At 41.1% G+C, this 22,710-nt stretch overlaps 3 protein-coding genes across 3 annotated transcripts; 2 read left to right on the forward strand and 1 right to left on the reverse strand.

The window, feature by feature from the left end:
• The first annotated feature begins 39 nt into the window (after positions 1 to 39).
• On the forward strand, positions 40 to 4,278 carry LOC114450220 (ubiquitin-conjugating enzyme E2 R1-like). Its single transcript, XM_028428225.1, has 5 exons — positions 40 to 800; positions 926 to 1,012; positions 1,104 to 1,201; positions 2,276 to 2,410; positions 2,653 to 4,278. The coding sequence occupies exons 1-5, from the start codon at positions 615 to 617 to the stop codon at positions 2,858 to 2,860; spliced, it is 714 nt and encodes a 237-aa protein (XP_028284026.1). The 5' UTR covers positions 40 to 614; the 3' UTR covers positions 2,861 to 4,278.
• Positions 4,279 to 4,646: 368 nt separating this feature from the next.
• On the forward strand, positions 4,647 to 12,258 carry sirt6 (sirtuin 6). The gene is made up of 8 exons (XM_028427661.1): positions 4,647 to 4,813; positions 5,056 to 5,183; positions 7,326 to 7,508; positions 8,312 to 8,371; positions 8,852 to 8,947; positions 9,036 to 9,116; positions 10,403 to 10,526; positions 10,704 to 12,258. The coding sequence occupies exons 1-8, from the start codon at positions 4,748 to 4,750 to the stop codon at positions 11,007 to 11,009; spliced, it is 1,044 nt and encodes a 347-aa protein (XP_028283462.1). The 5' UTR covers positions 4,647 to 4,747; the 3' UTR covers positions 11,010 to 12,258.
• A 5,316-nt stretch (positions 12,259 to 17,574) lies between these two features.
• LOC114450024 (relaxin-3 receptor 1-like) lies at positions 17,575 to 19,023 on the reverse strand. The gene is made up of 3 exons (XM_028427916.1): positions 18,817 to 19,023; positions 18,273 to 18,716; positions 17,575 to 18,186 (listed from the first exon to the last, which is right to left on the reverse strand). The coding sequence occupies exons 1-3, from the start codon at positions 19,021 to 19,023 to the stop codon at positions 17,575 to 17,577; spliced, it is 1,263 nt and encodes a 420-aa protein (XP_028283717.1).
• Between the last annotated feature and the right edge of the window lie 3,687 nt (positions 19,024 to 22,710).

A 22,710-nucleotide genomic window follows, 5' to 3' on the forward strand; every position in this document is an offset into this window, starting at 1 on the left:
GACTACAAATCCCATGTAAACCAAAGCACTATAGCCTGTTTTAGAGGGGATTCCTTTCAGTAACATTCTTCTCTACCCAATCTTTTATTACTGCGGTATAAACTACATTTCTGGCTGCTATCGCTGGAGTTATTTTTCTTGCCAGAATTATACATTATTAGCTGTGTTTATTTTTCAAGTTTGGCTCTCGTATGCAGAAAGTATTCACTTTGCAGTGAGATCGGGTACAGCTGGTCAGGAAGGTAGAGCTTGTTAGCTAGCCTATATTAGCCAACAGCTACCAGTAGATTTACGGCTTATATCCGCGGCTGCCCTGCCAGGTAGATCAACCAAAGCTGGAGGCGCCGATCAGCCAAAATGATTTGGTCAGTTCCACACTTTCCCAGTGTTGACAAGAGTGAGTATTTTTTTTAAGTCGGGAACAACCCGAAGCAACCTTTGTTTGGCTTGTGTATAGCCTGTGACAGGTTTGGCCTGTTTCATTGTCTCCGAACGTAACGCAGAAGTTGTCTCCAGTGTGGGTAGGTTTGGCTTGTTAGCCTAACTTAGCCGTGTTCGTGTAAACAAACCCGTCAGCTGTCGGCTCCCTAATCTTGAAAGCTGCCCAGACCAGTATGGCGCATCACGACCCCTCTCATGTAGCCAGTTCACAGAAAGCGCTCATGTTGGAAATGAAGAGCCTTCAGGAGGAGCCTGTCGAGGGATTCAAAATTACACTGGTGGACGAGGCTGATTTATACATCTGGGAAGTGGCCATTTTTGGACCACCAAACACCCACTATGAAGGGGGGTATTTTAAGGTAAGAAGGGACAAGAAGTTTAGGAACCATCCAAGTGGGTATAGTCTTCAATTGATAATGTACAGTGATTCATTTGAAAGTAAATGACTACATAGATACATGCAGAGGTCTGTTTTGTGTCCCAGGCTCGGATCAAGTTCCCTATAGACTACCCATACTCCCCACCTGCTTTCCGCTTCCTCACCAAGATGTGGCACCCCAACATCTATGAGGTCTAGTATCATACCATTCTATGCTAATGTATGTTATTATGATTGCCTATACCTTAAATAAAGTCAAAAGGATTGACTTTCTCTGTTTCAGAATGGAGATGTATGTATTTCTATCCTGCACCCTCCAGTTGATGACCCACAGAGTGGAGAGCTGCCTTCAGAGAGATGGAATCCCACCCAGAATGTCCGGTTAGTACTGTCTCATTAAATCTCCTCACATGTCTCCTCTGTCCTCTCTCACCCACTTCAATAATTTACCTGGCTCAGACTTATCACATTGCATTTGTCTTTAGTGGTGTCTTTTTTTCTTCTTCTTTATTCGCTTCTCTTTTTAGATCTGAAGAATTTGATATTACAATAAATTATGGTCACTATAGGTTCTCCTACACACTTAGAAAAAGTGTTCAGTTGCAATCTACAACCTCACCAGAAGCTATCACTGCAGCTTTGTCCTGTATGAATGTAATTTGGTGAACATACGGTAATCTGTTTGGATGTTGCTTTAGCATACCAAGTCATTCACCTGTATGTTACTGAATTAATCTGCCATGTGTTTTTGGAGAGCAGTAACTTTCTCCTTGCAGCTCTGGCATGCCCACCAGGGTTGTTCTTTATGATGGACTCATAAACATTAATATTAGCCTTTAGCAGATTAGACGTTACCCTGGATTTCTTTGTGGCCTTGTGGACTATTAACCATCTTGTTTTTGGAGTGATTGTGTTGATAGATCACGCCTACAGTGGGCAATAATGGTCCTAGTTTGTACACAGTCTGTCTGACTATTGATTTGTGGAGTCTTTAGATATACTTTATTAATCCCAAATTTTACCATTGCAGCAGCACTCAGCATAATATATAAATGATTTATTGAGCTACTGAATATTAAAAAAAATACATTAACCATACCTATAATGTGCAACAAACAACCACAAACAGGTGGTTTGAATATCAAACCTGCTGTTAAAGTAAAACAGGGAACAAAGTAAAACGGGAAACTCACCGACATCCCATTGATTCAAAACACCCTAAAAGAGATGGAACTCTGTTTTGGCCTTTGCTCATCCTAGAAGTTTACACAACATATGTTTAATATCATTCTCCTTACAAAATACGTGACACGTGAGATATTTCTGTTTCATTTGTTTGATTTAGTTGAAAATTAGCTGATGTTTTGGGTCATATTTTGCAAAAAGGGTTCATAAACCTCATGTAGATTAATTATCCTGTCTGACTTGCCACCTAACCTTTGTATTTCTCACCAGAACTATTCTGCTGAGTGTGATCTCACTCCTGAATGAACCAAACACCTTCTCTCCTGCCAATGTGGACGCCTCTGTAATGTACCGCAAATGGAGGGACAGCAAAGGCAAAGACCGGGAGTATGTGGAGATCATCAGGTACACGTCCACATGACTTTGAGATTAATGAGGCTTGGTGCAAATCAGTCACAGACAATACCTGCATGCTGGTTAGATTTCTGTCTAATTTGCCAACTTGTTCTGATGTCATTCACACATAACAGGATGTTTATGTTTTTGTGATCCTCTGTACAAACTTTGTTTTCCTCCCACAAGTGTTGACTCAATCTGTTGTTGTTTACCGTTTTAAGATCTCAGTGCCACTGTTTGATCTCCCTCAGGAAACAGGTTTTGGCCACCAAGGCAGAAGCTGAGCGTGATGGTGTGAAGGTGCCTACCACGCTGGCCGAGTACTGTGTCCGCACACGTGCTCCAGCCCCTGATGAAGGCTCTGATCTCTTCTATGACTATTACTACGACGATGATATGGAGGCCGGGGACGGCGACTGCTGCTATGATGAAGATGACTCGGGCAATGAGGAGTCATGACAACCCCCCCCCCCCCCCCCCACCACCACAGAATGTCCAATCTAGCTGATGTATGCTACCCGTTTTTCTCTGCCCGGGTCGCCAGATATTCTAGGTTTACAACCAAGAAAGATTTGAAGCTTCCCTCCTCTTAACCAATAAAAGAGCTTTTGATGCCTCGTTGTGAAAGGGTCAGACCTGGTAAGATTTGCACCAGCACAAAAATCACCAGTTTCTTTAACATTTTCATTATCACCTAAAACCTTACTCTGGGAGAATCATATTCTCCTACAGAGTAGTTGAGTCCTATGTACAACATTTGCACTGGTGCAAACACTTCCAAACATCCTTTTTAGCATCATCTTTATTTTCACTGATTGTAACCGGTTTCAGTGACAGACAGACGATTGAGGACTTCAAACAGCCTGTCTGTGTCAGACAGTATCACTCACTTCAACAAGATGAGACATGAATTGTGTTTTCAAAGTTCTTGTGCATGCCAGAACATCTTTGGAAGCTTTTTTTCATCTCTCTAACTGGTGGACTGTTTACCTACATCATCTATTTTTAGCTCCATGATAACAGAGATGACTGAGGACTCTTTGTCTAGAGCATCAGCTGGCTCCGAGACAGTGGGTCAGATCCTCATATGGACATTTTTGCTAACATGAAATTGGTCTTTGCTGTGTTTCTTCTGGATACAGTTGGATGTGTTTCTCTGTCGTTTTGAGTGTGGGGTTCTGTCGTCTGAAGTAGATTAAGAGTTGTGTTGGATGACCGAGTTTTTCAGTGGGTGGGGATGGTGGGGGCAGAACTAATTATCATTGATCAGAATTGTATTTCTCCTCAGGGTCACTCTCTGAGAGGCCTGATGGATCCAAAGACCTAAAACAGTGTGTGAAAGAAAGTCCAAAACTTTGATGACTGTGTTGTATTCTCATCTTTGTTTACTTGTTGCTCTATTGCAAGCTTCATAATTTTTGTCTTTTTCTTTGGTTGAACTTTTTGCCTGCACTCTTTGCTTGAGAATGATTTATGTGAAGAGATTATTAGGTTTGGTTGACAAAAAAATGTATAGTTTGTTAGTATCAAGAGTTTTCAGTCCCAGGACACCATGTTTAATTTTTGATAATATTCTTTGTGTTAGCTGTGAGTGGATGAGCTTTGACATCATTTTTAGAGTGTATGGGTATCATCTTGTGTGTATTTTTCCATCAGCAATATTAGTTGTTTTATTTACTTAAGCAAGGAGGTCATACTGGATTTCTCAGGATAATGAATTACATGTGACAATAAGACAAGCCACTGTTGTTTTACTCTTCAGCTGGTTTTTAGTGTTGGTTTACATCTTCAGTTGGAACCATAACTAATATGCACATGTAGCTGTATGGATGATCATCGTATTGTTTAATTCACCTGTGTATTTTTTTATTTTCAGCTATTTAAAACTGAAAAATAAAGATTTATTTGAAAATAATAATTAAAAAACATGCACAGTGATTCTTGTAATGTGCATCTCATATCTGCTTTTAGTATGTTCACTTCTAAAATTTGCTGTAATTTAACACATAAACATTATTTTCTCCACAGCTAAAATCAGGATTTACATCTTCTCAGCTTTAAAGTTGAATAATTACTGTTGTATATTTAATTTGCAGTCACAATCTGAAAATAAAAATTAATATTGTAATGCTGAAACAGGAGACCAAATATGCGCACTAAGTATGTTTGATGGTAATTGTATATTTATTTGATTTTTTTTCCACATTTGAGAACGCAGCTTCCGTAGTCGCGTAGTGATGACGTCACCAAACAGTGCAGTTACTCGCCTGGGAAGCTGCGACATCAGATAATACAAGAATACTTCTATTACCAAAAAATAAATAAAAAAAAAAGCTTACTAAAGCCATGTCTGTGAATTATGCTGCTGGCCTCTCGCCGTATGCAAATAAAGGTGTTTGCGGACTTCCTGAGGTAAATAACGAGCACGATACCTTTAATACAGCTAGCTAGCCGGTTAGCCATTCCGGTGTTTCATGCATTCGTCTTTTTAAGCTTGTAGTCGATAAACAACTTTTATTTGCCATTACACAGTCATGAATTGAATGATTCTGATATAGGGACATGCAAACCAGAAGTAAATAACAATTGCAATTGGTGATTATTTGAATGTCACACTCTTGGTCAGATTTTTATGTCACTGCTTTGTGTGGCAGGTGTTTGATAGTCCTGAGGAGGTGAAGGTAAAAGTGGAGACCCTGGTTCAGTTAATTAAAGAGTCTGAGTACATGGTCGTCCACTCTGGAGCTGGAATCAGCACGTCAGCGGGCATCCCTGACTTCAGGTGAGGCAAAAACAGAAGTGTTTGAAAAGAAAATAATACAACTAATAATAGCCCTTTTTAATAGCAAGGATTCTTTCCATACTTTTAAACTTACTGAAGATCTGAAAATGATAGTTGTCATGTCCACAATGTCTTTAAAAGTGTCAGACCTACTTAAGGCTTCAAATAAGCTGCAGAAAGACTTAGCTGGCACCATTCCACTGTGTAGTTTTGGAGTTTTGTTTCATATGTTGTGGATTTAGTGTCATCCTATGGTGACACACAACACAATGAATAACTTAAACATTATGCCCAGACGATACATATCTATGAATACTACATTACATCTTTTGCTAATCGATACCCCTGAGTCCAAGAAATTTGGTGTGGATCATTAAACTCCTAATTGTTTAGAACATCCATGTTGGCATTATTTTGAAGATATTAATAATAATAATAATAATAATAATAATAATAATAATAATAATAATAATACATTGGTCTTATATTGTGCTTTTCTGCTCTTTTGGGCAGGCACTCAAAGTGCTTACATTGAGATGCATTATTCCTTCACACCACATTCACGCAGTGGTAAACTACAGATGTAGCCACAGCTCCCCAGGGGGAGACTGATGGAGATGTGGTTGCCAAGGTGCGCCTACGGCCTCTCCCGACCACCGCCGATTCACTCATACACATTCATACACCAGTGAGTGCACTGGAGGCAATGCGGGTAAAGTGCCTTGCCCAAGGACACACAACAATGACTGGGGAGGAGCTGGGGTCAACCGCCGACCTTCCGGTTATTAGACAAGCCTGCTCTACCACTGCTGCCCATTGATTGATTGATATTCTACCTAGTGCTGTTGATGATGATACTTTTCTTTTCTTGTTCATAACTATATAACTTCATAACTTTAAGGCACATTTAAATTTAAAATTTACACAGAACTTGTGGAAGTCTTAATTGAAACGGTTATCAGGCAGCTGCTAGGAATTATTCTATGAATCTTTCCTCAAACTACATCACAATGATTTTTCTATTATTATTTTATGAGTTTCTGAATTGATAATGTTGCACTGTGACTCTGATTACCAATGAGATATTGTAATGTCAGCATGCCAGAGCTGATGAGCCTTATTAGCTTCCACTGTTTCTATCCACATAATGTCTTCTTGGCTTTGTGTCTGTTTCTCTTGTAGTACCATTGCTTTAACAGAGGAGGGCGATAGTTGCTAGTTGATAGTCAAATCCAGTTCTCTGTACAATAACACAACAATAACACACACTGAAATTGTAATTTTTATCATCAGATTTCAAGGACTTCCTCTAACACTGTACAAAGAAATCCTTGTTTCATTATTTAAGTGTGTTCTGGTGTGAATGTTTGCACATGTGAGTGAATATTAGATTATCATTATATATATGCCTGGAGATCTGGAGACTAATTAATATTTGATTGTTCTACCTGTCAGTCAGTAGAGTTTACCTCAGAGGCTGTATCATCCAAATCAAGGCCTTTCTCAGTGCTAACAATGCAATTATATTCCCAGTAGTGCTAAATACACACCCAGGTGCCCTTCACTTTACCAATGCAATTTGGAGCTGCAGACATTAAAACTAAAAGCAAAAGAATTGGCTGTTGTTGCTGCATTTAAAGGTTGACCAGATGTGTTCCCTCGGCTGATGCATAAAGATAAGTTGTGTTTCCTCAGAGTGACTTGGCAGACTGCCAGTGTGTTAGACATCTCCAACAGTGACAGTATCACCGCAGTCATCAGTCCAATCGGGCCCCCACAAGTGCCTGTTTAATGAAAAGAGCACAAATGGACTGTTTAGTAAAAACATGTAGCTTAAATGTTCTGGACTGTTTTACCAAGGTGACCCTCTTTGACATGCTGTGCACTCTTTTCTATGTAATGTTTTTATTTGTCTTCCATATTTTAATTGGCCTTGGACACGCAGCATTTTGACAGCATGTTGTCAGTTGGGTGCACAAGTTTGCAGAGCTCCTCCACAGAAACCACCCCGTTAGATTGGTAATACTCAAATATGATACCCACGCAGCAGATGCAAACACATAATGTCTCCAGTCCACCTGCTAAAATGTAATCTTTGCTGCTGGCAACTCTCTCCATGAAGTGCACCATGCTTTTTTTCAGGGGTCCAAAGGGAGTGTGGACGTTGGAGGAAAAGGGGGAGTCACCCCACTTTAATACCACTTTTGAGGATGCCCGTCCCAGCTTCACTCACTTGGCCCTCCTGGGACTACAGAGGGCTGGGTACCTCAAGTACCTCATCAGCCAGAATGTGGACGGTCTGCATGTCCGATCAGGCTTCCCCAGGTAATGCCACTCTGCTACTGAGCAACAATATCTTGCTCAAATGTTTTTTTTTGTTAGTAGACATAATTTAAAGTGTTGTCTTTGTGCATGTTAGTTCCAATTAAATGGTCTAGTATTCATTTTTTTGGAGAAAGGTATTAATTGGTCTATTATAGACAACACTGTTCTGATATATGTTGTTCTGAAAAAAATAGTAAATATATATTATTTTGCTTTGCCACAATATAAATTGTGTGTCATCCCCTTTCTTTCATACATCTTTGTGTTGTGTTGTGAGTCACTGTTTTAAAATTAAAGCAGCTTCTTATTGATAACAGGTGTACCAGCACCACTGCTCAAATAACTTGAAATAACACTTGATCTAGGGGAACATTTTTTGGCCTGACTAAGATTGGATTGTCCAGCTATATTTGACTAACCTAAGGCCAGGAGTCCAATTTTTAATTCAGAACATCCAGCCTTTATTGGAAGACTTGCCTTCGCTAGAAGCCATGTTTTAGCTTTTCCTCTATTTTTTTTTTAAATGAAGCCAGACAGCTAAGCAGTGGTTCTCTGAGGAAATCAGTGAGACAGCACACACAAACTGGTAAAGTAAACTGGTTGGCACTCATATGCACAAGTGCCAGGTGAAATTCAGAGATGAATACGAGTGCTCAGAATATTTATCAGTAGAGCAGGAGTAGCAAGTGGGAGTGGAGAAAGTTTTGCTGAAGAGACACTTACTTTGACTTTGAAGACAGTGATTTAAGTGAATATCATCTTTGTGATCTTGCTATGAGCCTTTCTCTCTCTTCCTTTATCAGGGATATGCTATCAGAGCTTCATGGAAACATGTTTGTGGAGGAGTGTGAGAAGTGTGGAAGGTATTAGCATGCACACACACAAACACACACTAATGAATCTTACCTTAACAAGCTGCTGTCATTAGGAGCACTTGCTTAATAATACAAACAGCACAACTTGTTGTGTTCTACATAATACATAAAGCTTCATTACTGTTCACTCCACATTAAAATGCACAGTACCTACTGTAAGCTTTCCTGCAGGTCTACAGGTCAGAGAGTCATTTGTTAAGCAAAGATATGCAGTACAGTACAGTGATTGATAGCGCCTCATCAATGAGAAGGGTCAGATGGGAAAAGTCAAACTTGTTAATATTCATAGGACAGGTATAAATTCACGGGCAGTGGTTTAGGTGCTCAGCAGCAGCAGAGGAAATCATGCTCCAACACACATGGAAGGTGATGTTCACAAGAGGTTTCTGTTAGTTGCCAATCAATTGCAACTTTCTTTTTAACTTAAGCTGCACTGAGAATAAAGGTGTGTTATTTATGGTCTACCAGGCAGTACATCAGAGAAAAGGTGATTGGTGTGATGGGCCTGAAACCCACAGGACGGTACTGTGAGGTGATACGATCCAGAGGACTGCGAGCCTGCAGGTAGTGCGAATGGCTTATGTGTTTTGAAATAACAAATAGCGAATTGTTATTAATCTAATAGCGTATGTGTGTTCTTGGCTACAAAAAGAGGGAAGCTGATGAGCACCATACTGGACTGGGAGGATGCTCTTCCTGACAGAGACCTGAACAAAGCAGATGATGCAAGCAGGTGAGACAGCGCTTCAGCCGGTTGCTTTGTACTTAATAATATAGGTGTCCTCTGATGTAAATGTGTGTTTGTGTCCTGACATGTTAAAAAAGCTGTTATTTATACCCAATTCACAGGTTACATATACAACACAGTTGTGTGACAGTTGCTCTCTCCCGCTTGAGTGTCAGTATTTCATTCAATCTTTCCACCATGAAAGCTCTTATTGTGCATTTACAAAATGGATTTGTCACCTTGATGTGCTGCCAGTGACCCATAAAAGATGCATAATTACAATTTAAGTAACATATAGGACATTTTATTTTTATCTGAGATAATCCCAGTGTGAAAAGCTGTGTTAATACCCAATGCATGAGCTTATCACTACTGCTGCAATATAGGTTGGTTTTATAGTTCAGTTTACACACTAACTGCATTTACTTTGTTTAATTGGCTCAGTGATATAACATGAGTGTCGGCTTTAACGTAAATGTTTCTCTTTGTGCCATTGTACAATACAGGATTACTGTCATGGAACCGCTGCATTGGCCTTGTTTCAGTGTTCAGTGTTAGAGAGAATGGATTCAAAGAGCAAAAACCCAGCAGTGTAGACTGCTTTAAATAAAGTGTCTGACTAGGATGCAACCTCATGAACAATAAGTGGGGTGAAGATGACTGGGTGGAAGACTTTATCACAGTAATAATGTAATACAAAATATTGATTTACAGTCAATTTGATTTGCCTGACTTCCTGAAAAAAGTTGCCTTCATCATGGTGTGACAGGGGTTTGTTCTTCAGAAACAACAAACCAGAGTGCCACTATTGATCTATCAGATTTAAGGTATTCAACACGGCCATGTAATCTGGAAAAAAAGACAATCAGATAGGATATGACGTGTCTATATGTCAAACAGTGACAATGCTATGCTGTCTTGTGTCTGTCTCCTCCACTCAATGGCACACTTTCTCTAATGTTTATGATGTTTATTCACTTACATACTCTCACACAGGAGAGACAAAGCCTTCCTCATGGCTGGCTCATTCTGTGCAGAATACTGGCCAGTGACTGTTCAAAGCATTGGGGGGTGACCAATTAGAGCAATCTGGGCCTTTCAAAGAGTGGCAGGCTCATTAGCTTCTTTTTACAGGATATATGTGAATATATATACCCACAATAAATAAGTAAAATAGAATAAAATACTGTAAAAAACATATATAATCTCCCTCCTGATGTGTCAAATCCAGTGATTGTCAAAGAAGTCACACCTCTTATTTAAGTGTAATTTCATCTTCTGGTGGCATGCAGGCGAGCAGACCTGGCACTGACTCTGGGCACATCCCTGCAGATCAAACCCAGTGGAGACCTCCCACTCCTCACCAAGCGCAAAGGAGGGAAACTAGTTATAGTCAACCTGCAGCCGACCAAACATGTGAGTCCTCACTCATGTGTCAGCAGCACACATATGGATGTGTTCTTTCATTTTTGAAATGCTGAATGCTCTGTGCCCAGATCAAAAGGAACAATTATGGTTAAAACATATCTGATGCTCTGTCCATTATCTTCCTTGTCCTGCATTTCAGTAGTGTAATATTTCTCTCGCACGCAGGACAAGCATGCACACCTCCGTATCCATGGTTACGTAGACGAGGTCATGAAACAGCTCATGGAGCAGCTGGAATTGGATGTTCCAAAATGGGAGGGACCAACCGTCTGTGAGAGCTCAACGGCCACCTCTGAGTCCTCCACCACCGATATCAAACCATCCAAGGAAAAAGTGAAAAAGGACCTCATTAAGGAGGAGAGGAAAAGAGAAGCAACGCAGCTTACAGAGGATGGCGGCGTTAAGGAGGAGACACTTTCAGTAAAGAGGGAGAGAGCAGACTCCCCCGTGGGCATAAATGAAGAGAAATAGCCTCAGGTACTTTTTGTTCCAACACACACCTGTCCGGAAACAAGACTTTTCTCTTACTGATTTGTTTTCTTAATCCTAGATGCTTTATGTACTGCTACAACAAGCAGACAATAGACTTTTTCTATTATGGCTTGTCAAAAAAAACATCTCTTATAAGAATATCTACATGACATAGACTGGGATGTAAAAGCACCCCTGTTATGGGATCTTTTGCATCTTATCCAACGTGCAGCTTTACTTGCAGAAGTCAACTTCAGGAGATGGGACAATGAGATTAAAACTGGAGCACATAGTTATAAATAAAGTTTTTAATAAGGTGTGTAAGGTTGCTGCAACTTAATAAAAGTTTTATTTATAGCCATATGCTCCAGATCTCATCCCTGCAGATCTCGTCTTTAAAGACTCCTAGGTTCAATATGTCATGAAGAGAAACATCAAGTGTGCATCTTTAAGTCTGCCTTAGACTTAGTGGCAACATTTTTTTTACATTCATTATACTGTAGGTTTCTACAAAAGTTATTTATCTCAGGAAAAAACACACATACTCTCACAGGAAAAGTCACTGCACAGTTGTTTTTCTTTTTTAACATTATATACGTTTTTGTAAATAAACATGATTGTGGTAGAATCTGTGTGTGTCAATGGAAATTGGGAGCGTTGCTGTTTACCATTTGAGATCAACATCCAAACACTTTAAAATTCCATTCACCGCGTGTTAAATGAGCATTAGAATTCAGCCTATTGGAGAACTGAACTCAATGTAATGAGACAAGACGAGTGCCACTGCTGTTTTCCCCCTGCAGCCCAAATACCAAAAATCAATCCTGCACCTAAGCTTTCACAGGTGCCTGTGTAAGTGGATGATTGCTGCAGTAAACATGTGAACACATGCTTGATGTGAATTATATATTTCAGTCCGTTAAGGCACTTTGTCTTTCCAGATATAAGCAACAGATGTTACTGAGAGAAAACAAACAGCTGCCTATAGGTGGTATGTAAATGCCCTCTTTATTGACATATCTTGTTTTTATGTGGGTCCGCTCTGTTAGTGCTGATGAGGTGAATAGTAAAGACATCTGAGTCCCAGGTTTTCAACCTTTAAAACCTTTTAATTTAACCAAGTGAGCCAATGTGTAAAGTTGCTGAGCTGATTTATAGCTGTGTGTCAGATATATACTGTAGCCTATTGGTCACATAGGCTACAATCTTCACGGCTACAAGCTGTACACTTATGAATGGAACCGACTGAACCAGGGGTTGTATGGACAAATCAGCATCCTGTGAGAAAGCACTGTCACACACTGTTAGTGTGTGTGTGTTATGTGAGCTGTAATGCACAGAATTTCCTTAAAGGTCCTCTGCAGGTTGTTGTGTTTTCTCTTCTGCTATCTGATCTGATTTTTTTTTAACTTGTGACTTGTGTCACCTGCATTCTTTCAAAAGTCCTTTGCCAAGTTTCCTAGGGCGACCTCACAGATGGTTTGGTATAACGAACCATCTGGCATGTCAGGTAAGGGTTTCTATACTGCTGTGTTGAGTTTCTTCTAGTTTACTTTAGATAATGGCAACTGGACAGGTCACATTGGAATTAGAAATAAATGATGAATTTTACAGAAATGACTGCAATGGTCTCGTACTGCCACTGATGCTTTTAGCTGTTCAGGGCACAGATAATGAGAAATTTCTATGACTAGTTGCAAATACATCTTTTTTTTCACAAAAATGAACAAGGAGAGGTAATGCTGTGAAGTGGAACACCAACTGTAGAAGCCCTATTGATTTGATGTTTTAGTTTCAGTGTGAATGGGTGTTATGCCACCAGTGGCAAAAATGCTCTTAACAACCTGTTTATCAGGGTTTAAAAGCCTGGGACTACATTCTGTCTTCTATAAATTCATACGTCTGGTTGCCTTTGTTTCATTGCTCAGAAACCGTCCCCCTGTTAAATTCTGCATGTCAAACTCATTTTCTGTCACATCTGAGAGCCCATATTCGTAGATTTGAACTTCACGTGCGGTTTCATCCTTTTTTTCATGTTTTTCACCCTTTTCCTGTGACATTCACAGATATTTTGTATCTGTGTAAAGTTTGATTTGTGCCCACGATAGAAAATTAATTTAAAAAAAGGCACAGCGTCAACCTGAAAAGTCTGAAAAGATGACAGCACAGTTCTGAGCCATATATTCAAAGGAGCGAAGTACGATTCAGAGAAAGGACGGCGAGATATCTGCAGAACATCAGAAGAAAGTGGAAAAAAAAAACAAAGTTATAGCAGCAGACTCTTTCTACAGCTGCTGAAATGAGGACAGTGGTCAGTGAATGTTTTATCAGAGTCCTATGAGCTGTGAAGGCAAGCTTCTGTGGAAGGACAACAGTCACTGTGCGCCTTCATGATTCTGTGCTAGGATCCAGTCAGCGACAGCACGTCTGGGAGATAGCACAAAGAGAGCAGAGGACGGCATCAAAGAGTTTGTGGTGTTGATGAAGCCAGAATCGCACTCTTCAATTGTACTTTGAAGCGCCACATCTGTAAGAAAGTGAGTGCAGCTCTTAAACCATTAACACACCCCGCCGTGGAGCATCGGGGTGGAAGCTTCATAATGAGAAAGAAATGTTTTACTGAATGCTTTTAAGAGATGTGACGATGAAGAATGGAGCAAGCAAGGTCAGATCAACCTACACAGCTGTCACAGCAAAGCGTGGATGCAGTGTGTGTTTGTGGAGGCTCCCCCGATTCATCATTAGTGCTCACGAGCTGCTCTCTGCAGAAGGCTGCAGCTGTAATTGCTGCCAAAGCTTTCGTTCTGCTAATCTGATGGAAAACAAGGAAATGAGGCTGCTCCATGAGACAGATGCTACTTTACCAATAATATTACACATTTTCATTGCTTAACGTCCCTGGATTGCAGATACATCATTTAAATTTCAAAATGTTTTGTCAACAACACAAAGTTTTTAAAATGAAAATTCCTGTGTCTGCTTGCCCTCAGCTGGAATTAAAACCCTGAGGAGTCAAACAAACCCAGGTCAAAGTTCAAACAGAAGAGGGAAGTAATTAGCTGTAATTTACTTGTAAATGGAAGAAAAATGTCCAGAGAGACTTTAATTTGAGCTGCTACTGCTAATGGAACACATTTTGTCTCAATCTTGCCCTTTGTCCTGAGTTAAATTACAAATGGCGGCTGTCAATTAAAGTTATAAGAACAGTTTGTGCTCAGATAACAATTACTTAATGACAGTATCCACATTTTAAACAATGACCTGACATTTTGGGGCACTTGTGAGAGGAACGTGAGGTTCTTGTTGAATCTTAATATGAATCATGTCTGACAGGCTCTGACGCAGCACTAACAGCTGCATTCAGATTCATGGTCACAGTTCTTGAAGGGGATTATTCTCCAGAGAGGAATGTGTTTTTGTTCATTCTGCTTGTGCTCGAACACAATATTCACTTACATTGTAGCTTTAATCCACCAAACAATTACCCTGTATTCCTGCCAAGAAATGAATTTGCTTCAAAATAATGCTAATATGGAAGGTCACTGCATGTGATTTACCTGCAGAGTTTTGTTTTTAGATTGTTAGAGAATGGGTCCAAACATAATGTTATACATTTTTACATTTTCAGGCTGAAAGTCTTCTTAATAATGCTGCTCTATGGAGACCTCTTTGCAGCAGTCGTCAGATCAATGCACAGGAAAACAATTCACAGAATACATAAATAAACAGCGGAATTGTTAGGTTTTGTGTTAGGTGGTAAACATCCCCAGTGACATTTCACTCAATAAATAAAAGGAAATGTTCTTGTTAATGAATTTGAATGTCAAAATCCTATGAGCTAATGAGCTGATACTTCCCTGTTGTTTTATAAAATGTTGGTGCGTGAATTTTAATTCTTGACCTTTGGTAACATAAATTTAACAAATGAATCAGTAAGTATAAATCAGAGCTTAAGTTTCAGTGAATGGTTATGTTCATGTGAAAGCTACTATAAACTGTGTCTTTAGCTTGTTTCTTAGCTTCCAGTATCTCTGGATGCTATCTGTTGTGATTTGTCAGCATTAAGCTCTGCTGGGGAATATTGGCCAATGGTATGTTTTAAACAAAAAGGTGACCAGATCAAAGTTTTTGTTTGATTATTCCATGGCTGCCTCAGATAGGATGAGCTTTGCTAGTAATGCCCATACACAGTGGACTGTGCGTGTGTGTGTTTGCTGTTAATTTGACTGTAGTACATCATCATCATGTGATGGAGTATTCATCACATGCTCCCTTCTTTTTCTCTTTGGCTTTGCTGTGCACGTGAGTACTCACACAGGAGTGTATGTTTTTTACAAAAATTGGGGGCACTTTGTGAGAACAGTCTGCTTCAGTGCAGTGCAGGGCGCATGAACTATGTACAAACCAGCTTAATTTTGGGAAATTACGGGAATCTAAGGTCCTAGTTTCCCATTTGTGGGCGAAAGAGGAGATTTTAATGAACAGGCTGAACATCTCTGCACACAGAAAATGTTTTTAGAAATAAATGTGTCCTTTGTGTCAGCACTGCTCCTGTTTTGCACACTGACATGTTAGGATGTTATATCTGTTGTGTATATTTGCCATATCACCTTCAGGTGTGACTGACATTGACCCATTTCCTCTTTATATGTATGACATTTATGCTCATGTTACCTAACTAAGGCCTTGTGGAAAATATAAATCTTGAGCCTGCTATAAGCAGTAATCCATGCAGGTTAAACATGGACGCACATGTTTTATGTTTTTCAAACACAGTGGGTCGTCTGGGTGAGAGCGGATGTACTGTAGGTGCTCTGTCCAATGCTTTCGCTGAGAGAACAGTCCAGTTACAAAGGGAGAAAATCAGAAAACACTTTAAATCAGAGAAAACATCAGATGTGAGAAACAGAGAACAGCGTTCAGCTGAAAAGAGGAATGGCACGGACGGAAAATCCACAAATCACACAAGTGATTGTTTCCATTTGCACCTCCTGGTTCTCCCTGGTGCTGCCAGAGCCCAGAGAGAGACCTGATGAATAAATCTGTGATTCTGATTGGACAGGTAATTACTACCTGAGTGGCACGAAGTAAAGGGACGGCTGTGGTGTGTGTGTCTGTGATATTTGCATGTCAGGAAATTATCTTGCACCGAGCTAGAAGATGGTTATCCATGTTCAAACTTTAAAGGTTGCAAAAGGGCAGAAACGTGGAGCAGCTTTTGTGCAGGTGACTCATTTATCTAGTCTTGGTGTCGCTGCAGTGACTGCAGGGGGAGATTAACGTTGCTGAGACATCTTTTGTCCTCTCGTTTTTTTTAATGTCACAGCACATAGTACATGTATTCACAAAGCAGTTCACGGCACAACTGACTGGGACAGTGGCTGGTTTCATGCTAACATCAAACACTGAATGGATTACAGTGTGGTCCAGCATCCTGGCCCAGTTAATGAAATGAATCTAAAACACAGCGCTCATGGATACCTGTGTGTGTGTGTGTTTGAGATGCAGAATACAAAAATCACTTTAAACTCACAAAATCAGTGTGACCAGAAGCTGACTGATTGGAGGGTGTGCACCTGTAACTCACCTGGAAGATTACTTCCCAGGCAGACTACAGATTTTCTTTTTCACAAAAAGATCATAAGGAAGCGGCTCAGGATTGTCTGCCACAGGTGAAGTTAAAAATGGTACCAAAGAAAATATGGCACACCAAGTTCATTTTTACATTTACAAGATTTTACATCAACTTTCTCTGTTTTCGTGCGCTGTTCTTTAAAGTGAATGTGATTGTTTTGTTGTACAGGAAGTTAAATCCTATCATTCCTGCTCGTCACTGCCTTCAGTGTTTAAAAGAAGGGTTGAGGCTTCGGTCGTCTCTCAAGACATCTTGACATTGTTTTTGTTTTGATTGGCTATCTAGCAAACTGTAGCCCAAGTTTTCAGCAGTTTGGAAAAGAACTCAGGATGAGTCATCAGCATACTGTAGGAGCTGGGACTCGATTTAGAGTGCTGCATTGAAGACGAGCGTCAAGGCTGTCCGATCTTGAGGGGTCCTTCAAATGCGGCTGAGACATTTCCCCCCTGGTTGTCACAGATCCAGCGTGTGGACACAGATGGATATACTTTATATTAAGCCACCAATGCGTACACTTTCTAAGAATCAGTGTAGCCATGCATTTTGACAGCTGTTGTTCCAAATAAGAAATCCCAACTGTTTTCATGTTGCTGCATCTTTGGGGGTTTCATCCATTACACTGAGGCACAGCTGCTACTTCCCTGTTAAAATATGCTACACCATCATTGTCATCGTGGTTTGGACTTCAGACAAAGAAAAACCTGCTCCCAAAAAGTAGGTGTGCTGGCAACAACAGGTGGTGTTCTTGCCGAGTCTTCATTGTCGTCTTCGCATGTGAAATATAAATGTATAACCAGAAGCCAGTTAGCTTAGCACAAAGGTTGACCTTCCAGCAACATTTAAGCTCACTGTTTTTCCTTTGTTAATTGTTTATTTACTGTACAGCTTAATAATTATTTATCCAAAATATCACACTTTTATCAAATGAAATTACATATTGATGTCTTTGTGTATCATAACCATGCTGGGTGGTGCTTCCTCCACCCTCCTGCCTCTCAGAGCCCGAGTAAAACATTTTTGGACAGAGTGAGAAATCCTCAGCAGCAGCTCCTTCAGTCCAGCTCTGTACTCTTTCCGGATCAGGCAGTAGAGCACTGGGTTGAGACAGCTGTTAGCGTGTGCGAGACAAACAGTCAGGGGGAAGGCGTAGGCCTGCGTGTTATAGAAGGCTTTACTGAAGGGCACCAGGTCAAACTTGATCAGCACCCCCCACAGGGTGAGAGCCTGGTTCGGCAGCCAGCAGATGAAAAAGGACAGAACCACTATGGTGACGGAGCGGGTGACTTTGGAGCGGCGGCGGTGGCGTCCTCTCTCGCTCTCTGACCTCTCTGTGACATTGGCACTTATCATGCTGCCTACTATGCGCCGGCTCAGGATGAAGCGCAGCAGCAAGAGGTAGCACACAGAGATCACAATCAAAGGAACTACAAATCCCAGTAGGACCTTCTGTGTTTGATAGAGTCCCAGCAGGACCTGGGGATCCCAGTGTCCCGAGTCTGAGTCAGAGAAGCGAACCAAGCACAACTCATCATCTGCAGACACCTGCAAACGCAGCAGAGGAATCAGAGCAAGCAGGAATCACACTGCAAGACAGACACATCAGGATCAGTGGTTTCATGCCAACAAACCTGCACTGTGGTGGAGTAGAAAGCATGAGGCAGCGTAGCCACCAGTGACACCACCCAGATGGCTGAACTGGCCCACTTGGCCCGAGCAGTGGCGATCCTAGGGCTGCCCATCTTCAGGGAGGTGATGAGAGAGTGGTAGCGGGTCACGCTCATGGCAGTGAGGAAGAAGACGCTGGCGTACATGTTCATGGTGGTGACCGAGCTCACGATCTTACACATGATTTTGCCAAAGGGCCAGCGGAAGTCCAGCACTGTGTCCACCGCCCAGAAGGGCAAAGTCAGGACGAACTGGAGGTCTGTGAGAGCCAGGCTCATCACGAAGCAGTCGATGGAGGAGTGGTGGTGGCCCCGGCGCCGGGAGTGGAACAGGAAGAGGGCCAAGAGGTTACCCACAAGCCCCAGGACGCACACCACCAGGTAGACCAGGGCGATGAGAACTCGCACCTGAGTCAAATACAGACAGCAACTTTTAAACACACCTTTAAAAGAAACACTTTAATCACGTCATCCATCTGAGGGTGTAAAAAGAAAGAGTTTAACCTACTGCCATGTTTGCGCTGTCTCCATGCAGGTCTAGCGAGGACTCCTTAGAGAGGATGTGGAGCCAGCAGTTTAATGAGAGGTTGAAAGCTGGCAGGTTGGATGCTGCTCCTGTGGGGTTCACCAGCTCGGAGATTTCTCGTTCATCCTCCTCTCCTCCGCACACACTCAGAGCGGCCAGAGGTCCAGAGGCGCTGCCGTTGCTCTGCATGATTCTGCAGGGGGCAGAAGGCGAGTTAATTTTAAACAAGTTTCAGGGTCTTCTTCTTCTGCCAGACTAACTTCCAGACTCTGTGCGCACAGGTGTGGATTTAAAAATCCCCATCTTTGCCTCCTCTTCCTCCTCTTCCTCCTGTATTTAATGTGTCAGCTGGAGATCAGAGCTGCGTCTCTGCACGCATCTTTCTCTCTTTACGCGCGGGAAAAATATAGAAACACTGAAGAGAAGAGCTCAATAATCCGTGTCAGTCTTCTTCGTTGAGGCAGAAGTGTGACACAACACCACCGCCTCCTCCTCTCTGTGAGCCCGGCAGCCTCCTCTTGTTTTATACTCTGAGGCTGCGGCCGCGTGGTGGCGCGCTGCGGGCGCACGTTTCACTTCACACTCAGGTTTAAGCAACGAATGTACACAAACAAGTTTCACATTTAAAATCACATGAGAAAAATCCTCTGATTTTAATTATGAATGTAACCATATTTCATTTATTCTGTTATGTCTGAACGTCAATAAGCATAGAGGGTTAATTTTATTGTTCATGTACAAGAAGGAAAAAAAACTGAAATAGTTTTACTTTCAAATTTCAGTGTGAATAATGTAAACATAACCTTGTAATCTTAGCATAACAGTAAATACTCTTATTTAAATGACAACACGTTACTTTATTGATCACTCTATCCCACATCAGTGGGGAGAAATGAGAGTGAAAAATAATTGATCACTCTTACACACTGCGCTGCCTTTTGCTGAAAAGCTTTCGCTCATGGTTGAAAGAAAATGTGACTCATACATTTTAGGCCATCTTTGTATCTTTTTATACTCTAACCCATTGTGTATATTCTGAAACCAGGTCATGTGTGCTCCCATAATGTTATGTTCAAATATCACCTTTAAAGGTGAATTATACAGGGTGATATTTTCTGAAAGGTTTCCTTCTCTGTGAGGGTTTGTTAATGTTCATCTGAGATGATGCACATCAGAGGAATGATAAATTAGATTGCAGACAGCTTTCAGTCTTTGTGTGGGAGCCAGTGAAGAGAGATAGAGGTGTGTGTGTGTGTGTGTTTGATTTGCATTTCTTGTAGGTCACTGATGATATTCACACAGAGTGTTGCTGCCATCGTCTGTGTGTACATTTAGTACAAATTCAGTCATTGTATCCTGCAGCATTAATAGTCCAGATTGGATGTGCTCAGACGTGACTCACAAACAATTTAAACACATCTTTCATCTGCGTTGGAAAGGTTATTCAACATCTTAACCTTTACCTGCTTTTTTTTCAAATATTTAACTGAAAACAGCACCATCCCAGCTGACGGGTTCCTCCATCCGCTGTGGTTAATCCAGCATTGAGATGGATGGAAATGCTAAAACGGCTGAAGTCTGACCCTGAATCTCCCTGTGAAGCAGTCATTTGCATTACTGAGGCTGCCCGACATGCTTAAAGAAGTCCACTTTCATTTTCATCACTTTGTTTATAAAGGCATTTTCAAAGGATAGAGGCGCTGACACACTGCTTGGTTTTTATCCATCTAAATGAGGGAAAACAACATTGACATTAACTTTTATTTTGTTTCAAAGGAAAGTTTTTTTTCTGTGTCAAGATGAAACAATGTGATTGTGGCTGAATAATAAATATATAACAGAAAAATGAAGGTATTCAAGATTATGATGAATTAGGGGGGCGGACATGACACGACACCACTTGAATGGCTTTTGTTCTGTATTTATTTCCAAACCAAACAGATTAATTTTGAACTGCGTGTAAGCCTCAAAGACAGTTATTCAGACAGATTCTTGGCTGACCAAGGACTTTCAATCAGCAGCTTTGAGACACCACAGACTTATTTTAATTCACACTCTAAATAGGTGCATAAAAGTCAGCAGTGGTAAAAGGATGACCTGTCCTTGCCTCACTGTGATCTCAGGTTTGTTTAACAGAAATGATGACCAGGAAGGCACTACACCTTGACTTCAAATGAGGTTTTAGTAATTCAGCAATAAGCCTAAGTACCTGTGATCAAATATAACCTTAATCACTTAAGTGTTAATAAAACCTCTAATGGACCTTTACCTTGCCTAAGCATGAATTAACCATGGCTTTCCTCCTGTGACCTCCTTCCTCTGGTAGCAGCGTCTCTGCTGCACTCTGGTGTGTTTAATATTCTGACTGAATTTCCACCAGCATCTACAAGTCTTTATCACTACACCACAACACTCTGCTTAAAGCTGCCTGATCAATAATTCATTTACTCCCAGCGTGCACTTGTATTTTTGGTTCCAGTTTGCTGATATCCCATTTTTTTTCAAACGGTAACATGTTATCTGCCTTCTCAGTTCACAGTTTAACAGCAGCAGTGCTGAGGACTGTTATTTGCACAGCAGCCATGGTTTTAGAAACACTGTTGTTGTTGTAATCCCTGAGGCTCCCAAACACAAGTACCACCAACCACCCATCCATCCTCCTAAACCACTTTGTGTGGTACTAGAGGGAGGCGGGGTGACACCCTGAACATTTCGCCTAACTATCTTCTATTGCAGGGTGATGCATGGAAAGACAACCAGTCACACTCAATTTAGAGTCACACTCATTGATATGTGGAAGGAAGCCAGAGAGAACCCACCCAGGAGGAGTTGCAAACTCCTCAAGTAAGCTTCTTAACTTTCTGATGGGGGGAGGTGTGCAGCCACCAAATAAACTCTGACCATCAGAATTCACAATCAGTATTTATGTGAGGATCTCTGTGAAGTCGGGTGCTTTGATGGAGCCATGCTAACAAGCTTACTTTTAATTTAATTTAATTCAATTTCTAAATTTCTTGAGGCTGCTGCCAAGCGATGTCAAGGCGCGCCATACACCAGTGAGTACACTGGAGGCTATGCGGGTAAAGTGCCTTGCCCAAAGACACACAACAGTGACTAGGGAGGAGTTGGGATCGAACCACCAACCTTCCGGTTATTCTGCTATACCACTGAGCCACTGCTGCCCAACAACAGTTTTTTATGTAGCAATTGAAGCTTTGTTCAGTTGTGTAGGCTCACGGTCATTTGTTAAGTTGCACTGTAGTCAGAGCTATGAGCTGTGTTCACTGACGAGCTTCACTCTGTGCACTTGTATATCTAATCATCAGCGGTTCAGTTAGAACACCACAGTGGCTGGAATGACCATTCAGGTTTGGTGTTGACAACAAGAAGTGATCTGATGGGTTGAAAGTGGTAGACGGGAGAAGCAGACACTGTAACAAAGACGTATTGATCTTTCTAAACAGTTTCAAAGACTCAGACACTCTTTGTACCTATTCATGTGTCTGATCTAGATCAAGACACTTAACCTCTGTAGTTTTGAGACATTCCAGGTGTTTTTTTTAATTATACAACTATTTCTGTTGTTGCCAAATTTAGGAAAAGTGTTGCTGTCATCAAATTTAAAATGAGCACATATATTACATATACTAAAACGAGGCTTCCAGGAGCATAAAATATAAATAACATGGCATATAATTCTTAAGAACATAGTGATGCCACACAGGCTGACAAACTGTGAACCGTCATCCCAAATACTCCAAATTATAATGAAGGACATGACAGCAATGTCCTGTACACATATTATGTATATCCCGCAGGACTTCCCTAAGTGGAAATTCAACGTTTTACAGAGAGCAAAGGCCCCAAACATTAATC

This window comes from Parambassis ranga, chromosome 17 (genome assembly GCF_900634625.1).
Source record: "Parambassis ranga chromosome 17, fParRan2.1, whole genome shotgun sequence".
In the NCBI taxonomy this organism is placed as follows: Eukaryota; Metazoa; Chordata; class Actinopteri; family Ambassidae; genus Parambassis; species Parambassis ranga.